Genomic DNA, 6,819 nt, shown 5'->3' on the forward strand with positions numbered 1-6,819 from the left:
CAGCAGACCTGTCTAGTGAGAGCTTGTCTCTGGGTTCCCGGCCAGAAGCTGTATAATCACCTTGTGGTTCCCTCACAAGGTGGAGGGGGATTTCTCTGGAATTACCTTTTAGAACAGCACAATTGCATTCACAAAGGGTTTTCCTTTGTGACTCAGTTACTTCATACAGGCCCCATTTCTTCATCCCGAGACTAGATTAGATTAGATTTCAAAAGCCTATTATAAATGGGACGGAGTTTTCATGATGAGTAGAGAAAGGGCGTTCTGCACGTCAGGGACAGTCTATAGGAAGGTACAGGGCACTCTTGGATCAACAGCATTTCCTTAAGCTTTGCCTGGGACAGGTCCAGGTGACCATTCGCCACATACTGGTGGTAAAGGTTAATTTTTTAGACTGGGGAGGCCCTCTTCAGTTATGACTGGCAATTTTACTACAGGACCCCTTCACCAGCTCCAGGAAGGTCAGGAAGAGTCTCTTTGCTTTGGACATGGCAGGGTTTGTGTAGAGTTTTGGTAGTGGAGTGTGTGCCGATAGCTGCACTAGTCATTAGTGATGATAGGTGGTGCTGTCTGCTGACCCCAGAGCCCCAAGTGGCTACTGGCAGAACAGTGCTGGAGCCCCTCTGCCCTTGTGTCCTTTCCTGGGTGTGTGGTTAGCAGTTCAAACCTGTCATCACTAAGTTCAACTCACTTCTGTGAATGGGTTCTTGGTTTCAGAAACATTCTCATCAAACCTTTCTGATGATTTCAATTCAGATTCAGATTTTGTTGTAGTTACCTGCCATTGGTCCTGGTGGCATTGTATCTCCTATGGCTACCAAGGATGCTAACTTGATCCCTCTGTCTTCTTTTGGAGTCTTTTCTCCAGTATGAAGTAATGTTTAAATCTCCACGTGCAGTGAAAAGGCCCATGAAGATTTAGAAAATTGATGTCTATTAAGATTTAGTTCATATGTCAAAAATATGCTTAGTCAGGATGTATAGAACTATCCATGGCTCTTGTTAGATTTGGAGTTGTGTAGCCAACATTACCAGGCTTAGAACACTTTGTCACACACCCCTAAATCCTACACTCACATTAGCAGTCAACTCTTTATTCCCCTGACCCTCATTCCATAGCAGCTACTGCTATATAGTCTATCTAGATAAATCTTCCCATTGTGGACATTTGTATCTGTGGAGTCCTAAAGCAAGTGTTTTAGGATAAGCATTTAGGATTCCATTAGCATAATGTCTCAAGTGCTAGAGCACACGTCAGAATTCCCTCACCCGTGGAAACCTGAAAATACCTTTGCTTAAATTTCAGTACTGGTGACTCTGACGCAATAGGTCTATCTGGACTTTGGAACAAGCAAAGGTTCAAATTCTGAGTTTAACTTATCAGGTGTGTAAATTTAGAGAAGTGATTAAATGCTTGGACTGTCAGGGTCTTATCCTAGAGAATGGGATAAGGATGTCTAGTTTGTGCAACCACCGTGGGGGTGAAATACAACTCACCCGTGGAAAGCGCCCACACTCAGGGTGCTACTTCCCTGAGCCCAAGCACCTTGCAGAGACTGGTTTTCTGTGGTGGTGTAAGGATGTGAGTTGTGGTCCAGTCAACATTCAGTGCTAATAAGATGCAGCCTGAGACTGGATGCTCCGAAAGGCCGAGGGTGTCGGTCAGCATCCCACAATTTTGACTGTTTGGACCTATGTTGAGGCAACATATTATGGTGGAAATGAGAAGAGCCACTGGGGGGGGGGAAGAGAGAGAGAGAGAGAGAGAGAGAGAGAGGAAGAGACAGGGTCCAGCATCCCCTTCAGGGTCATGCCTCTGATGACCTCTAGTGTCCCGCTAAGCCAATCTCTTCAAAGTCCCATCACCTCCCAAGCATGCGATGCTGGGAACTGAGCCTTTATCTTGTGGGTCTTCGGCAGTCACTCCGGATTCCATACTGCAGCAGAGAACTTTACACTCGTGGGTGCAAAGTGGACTTCGATTTGGCTGTCTCACACACATGGGGAGGATTGATGGTCTGTTCTGTGACTCAGTGGTGTTAATTGATTTGTTGCAATTGGTGAGAAAAGAGACTGAAATTTATGAGGGTAAGGACAATTTAAAGCCAAACCCCCATGTCTAGCTCGGCACTCAGTAAGTACTCGTGGAAGGGAGATAAGTCAGATGTGGAAAATTCCACAAGGCCTCCCCCAACATGCTTTCCTCTTTTGGTTTTCTCATGTCCTTTGAAAAGACTGATTGAAACCCCTGGCCAAAAAAAAATTTTTTTTTGACATTTTGACAATAATATCATGATTTAAATGAACTGTTGCACCAGTCACAGAAATTTAGTCTGGAAGTGAGTATATAAACCACATAGCTCCACCTTCTGTCAGCCAGGATAATGAGGCTCTGATGCTAATCTGTGTTGCTAGGAGGCTTGTTCTTCATCCCTACCTCTGTGCCTGACCTCTACAGTGACTATTTGACCTTTTTAACCTTCATTTGAGTTCGCTTCCCACCATCACCCCATTGTGTAGCTTGCTGCAGACAGGAAAGGTTTATTAGGGCTTCAAGGTACACATGCGGGCTCACAGGAGAAAGAAACTCACTGATGATTTGGCGGCTTATCCATATTGGCCTTTAACAAGCTTAGAGTGATGGGACTGGAAGCCTGGGACCTGTGGAGTTCAAGATACTCTGGCTGAAGATTCATAAGTATCTGGTAACTCTCTCTCTCCCTCTCCCCAGCCCCCAGGAGAGAAGGACACTTCTCTCAGCCCCGGCCTCTTTCCTCTTTCCTTCATTCTGACCCTCTATAATACTTATTCTTCGGTTGACCAGACCCTAGTCTGACCAGACTCTGTCAAAACCATCCAAAGTGGATACACTGTTCAGAAAGGAGACAAGGCAAAGGCAAAGAGAGGCACTGATATCAACCCCTATAATGAAAGCTCTGTTCAGAGGACAAAGCTGACATTTAGCCCCATTTCTACTTGTTCTGAAATTTCTTTGGGGACATCAATATAGTCTCTCTTGAGTGCATCCTTGGCCTCCCGAGAAAGGAGTAAAGTGGGAGGAAATAATTGTCAGTGCTGGGGCTGTGCTGTTCTCATGTGCAATTTTTCTCTGGCTTCAGGAGATCTACCAGGAAATGGACCACAACCACATGGGGACCATTGATGCCCATGAGATGAGGACAGCCCTCAAGAAAGCAGGTGAGGACCCATCCTGCAGAAGAGGTCTGAGGTTCCAGATGTGCCCACTGGAAACAGTAGTCCTCATGATGGTGAGGGCTAAGGGTCATTCCTGAGCACTTACACTGGGTGTAAAACAAAGCCATCCTATCCCGGGAGGAGGGGAAGCTCCGTCCTCCGCCTGTTACCGAGGTGGGCGGTGCCGGCAGTTACAAGGTGCGGGGCTCTGCAGAGGGACACGGATACAAAGCCCCTTATCCTTTCAACTTTCGCTTTCTCTGGTTGTGTAGCCATGACTGCCGCGGGGATGAGCTGGTATTGGACCAGGGAAGGGGCTGGTAAGACATCCCTAGAAATGCAGAGACTCATTGGCAGGGCATCTCGTGGGACTCCCCGGGAGAGGCAGAGTAGTTCTGATTTACAGATTTACACAGAATCGTGGAGGGCCCCTGGGACGCCAGCCCCTTGAAGCCTATCAGGAAAATGCTAAAATGGCTGCACCACCTGTGACACGGTCTCTCTCCGCCGTCAGGTTTCACTCTCAGCAATCAGGTGCAGCAGGCCATTGCCGTTCGGTATGCGTGCAGCAAGCTTGGCATTGACTTTGATGGCTTTGTGGCTTGTATGATCCGCCTGGAGACCCTGTTCAGTAAGCCTCCGTTTTCTTTAGCCCGGCTTCTTTTCTTCAGAGACGCTGAGCACTGGAGGGGCCAGGCCAGGAAGTGAGGCCTGATGGTGCCTTTGAAGCCTGGGAACTAAGGAAGTATAGATGAGATTTGTATAACTGTGATACTCAGAGGGAAGAGGAGGGGGGTGGTAGATGCTTTAGGGGCTACTGATTCCTGAGCTGGTCACACCTAAGGGCCGAGGCTGCCTTTCCTTGGAGACCTGGAGTTCTGCTATCCTGAGGGAACTCACTAGGCCAAGGTGCTGAGTCCCACAAGTCTCCAGTGTTATCAGATTCTAGTGTTTAGCCACCTGTACACCGCCCCCAGGGTTGTTTGAGAGGCTGTGCCACCTTCCAGGAAGAGGGGGAGCTCTCTCTAGTGGGCAGTGGCTGTATTCCTTCCATCTTGGGCACTGGGGTGCTGTTATATCTTCTTAAGGGGGACCTTCCCTCCACTGGGTAAATGCAAGTGGAAAGTCTTGGCAAAATATCAGCAGCTAGAGATAGAGCAGAGGGACTGTACTGTCCTCAACCCCCTCACCCAAAATGGCCGGTTTCTTGACTGGGCTTCTGAAGGTGAAGACCTAGAGGCCATCTCTGCTGACAGTCTGGGAGACATCTACTGTCATGAAATCTCACCCTGGCCGCTAGTCCCCACGTTAGAGAAGAGCTGGAGTGCAGAGGGTGAAGGGAACAGAGCAGGCTAGCCTGCTCTGAGCAGAGGCAGCTCCCTGGTGTTCCAAAAGCTGGGAACAGACATGACTAATTTTCTTCCTTCTCTGGTGTTTCAGAACTGTTCAGGCTTTTGGACAAGGACCAGAATGGCATTGTCCATCTCTCCTTGGCTGAGGTAAATGACCCGAGGCTCGAGGAGCTCCTCGTAGATAGAACTTTGAATTCCCTGGGCAGAACGGATGCTCTGCTGTCTTTATTCCTACCACCAAGCTTATTGCCTTGGAAAGGTCCTGCTTGTGCTGTGGTGGACAGGAGGAGAAGGGTTGGATAGTGCCTTAAGAAGTCAGTCAAACATTTTAATCAAGTAATTAAATAATTTAATCAAATGCATCCCTCTTGCCTCTTTCATCCCCTTTTTATCTTAAAGGTAAAGCTGTACCTGGCTGTATCTAAAATCATTTCAGAGATGCAAACTCTCGTTAATTGTGATGAACTTGTGTATGCTTGTATATCTGGTGGGGACGGGAGGAGTAGACATAGTTTAAAATGCCTGACTTCTGGGACTTCTGAATTGACATATAGGAGGGCACTGGGAGCCACAACCAAATCTCCAGCAAGGCGAAATGACGGTGCAGAATAAATGAGCGTTCTTACTGTGCATAAGTAACATTGTGCTTTAGGCACAAAGCACCAGCCACTGCCTGTAAGGAGCATGCTCGGTCTGACAGTCTGTCACTGGCTGCTGGGGAGGAGCGGGGAAATAGAGAGTGTGGACATGGCTCAAGGGTCCAAGATCCGAGGCAGCATTGGCCTGCGACTTGCTTCTGAGGCAGTAGAGTTAGAGGACTGGGTTAGTACCGTCCTGCCATATTAGAGGACTGGGGTATCACCATCCTCACATGTTAGAAGACTGAGTTATCACTTTCCTGCATGTTAGAGGACTAGATTGTTACCATCCTGCCATGTTAGAGAACTGGATTATTACCATCCTGCCACGTTCTGGGTCTAACTGCTTTTCATTTTTCTGCTGAATGGAGATGGTATTGATTACTTCCTAGGATCAGGAAAAAGCTTTCTTGGAAACATTTCCATGGATTTCTACAGACACCTGGGAACTTGCGTAGGGTCCAAAATGAAGTGAACATGCATGAGCATATATGTACATACATACATACATATGTACATACATACATACATAATGTAAGAGCATAGATGTACACACATATATGAAATACAGATATAAATGCAGGAATATATGTACATATGGAATGCATATACATGTATATGAAATATAAATATGAATATATACACATATGTTAAAATATAGAGACATAATAATACAGGAATGCATATATAGGGATATATGTATGTCTATAGAATATGAACATAATTGTCCATATAGGGCTTTAATTCCAGAGCCCTCCTAAGATCCTTGGATACATCAGACCTTTGTATAAATGGCATGCTGTTTGCATAGGACCTACACACATCCTCTTGCACACTCTAAATCCTCTCCAGACTACTGATGATGCCTAATATAATAAACATCAGTAATATAAATATCATGTCTAATATAATATGCTAAATATAATAATGCTGATTCTGGGTAAAGAGCTGTCTCACTGCATTGTTCAGGGAGTAAGCGACAAGGAAATAAATTTGTTCACATTCAACACAGATGCAATTCTTTTCCTGAAGATTTTTTTATCTGCCCTTGGCTGGATCATGGATGTGGAACTTGCAGATAGGCAAGGCCCATTGGAGTCATCCATACATCTATTTTTGGAGGTCCCTTTGGGCATAGAGCTTTTTCTAAGTTGAATTTTCTGTAGTGCTCTGTGTTGGGAGCTAGTGACTTTCTTAAGGGATTCCTGTGACTGAGTGAGAGTGAGTGAGTGAGTGAGAGAGAGAGTGAGTGAGGCACTCACTGAAGGAAGGAGCTATAATAGGAGGCAGGAGGACATCTGTAGACGAGGCCCACATACTCCCTAGGAGCCATGCTCTAATTTCACCTCTTCTTTTGCAGTGGCTGTGCTGTGTGCTGGTCTGACCTGGTGTTTTGGACATCAACTGCTTCCCTGCCTCCTGCTTGTCTCTTTGCGGCCTTATGAACATGTATCCTCAAGTGGCACTCACTGATGGATTGTTGCATTGTTCTGGATAATCACCATTCCCGAGCCACTGGCCTTTCCCAACAGAGCAGGCTGGGGAGCCCCCAGACCTCTCAGCAGAATAGAGCTATGAGCTGTTTGAGCTGATCCCAGGGCCCAGCAGAAGGAAAGCAATCAATTAAAGTTGTA

General features: G+C 46.4%; 1 protein-coding gene across 1 annotated transcript in view; it reads left to right on the forward strand.

Annotated features, from left to right (window-relative positions):
* The window catches only part of Capn8 (calpain 8), a 99,305-nt gene extending 92,486 nt beyond the window's left edge, over window positions 1-6,819 (forward strand). Inside the window, exons 18-22 of the mRNA XM_060365101.1 lie at window positions 2,637-2,705; window positions 3,120-3,198; window positions 3,710-3,826; window positions 4,636-4,694; window positions 6,546-6,819. Coding sequence (XP_060221084.1) covers window positions 2,637-2,705; window positions 3,120-3,198; window positions 3,710-3,826; window positions 4,636-4,694; window positions 6,546-6,569 — 348 coding nt within the window. The 3' untranslated portion in view covers window positions 6,570-6,819. The remainder of the gene's footprint in view (window positions 1-2,636; window positions 2,706-3,119; window positions 3,199-3,709; window positions 3,827-4,635; window positions 4,695-6,545) is intronic.

This window comes from Meriones unguiculatus, chromosome 11 (genome assembly GCF_030254825.1).
Source record: "Meriones unguiculatus strain TT.TT164.6M chromosome 11, Bangor_MerUng_6.1, whole genome shotgun sequence".
NCBI classification, from domain to species: Eukaryota; Metazoa; Chordata; class Mammalia; order Rodentia; family Muridae; genus Meriones; species Meriones unguiculatus.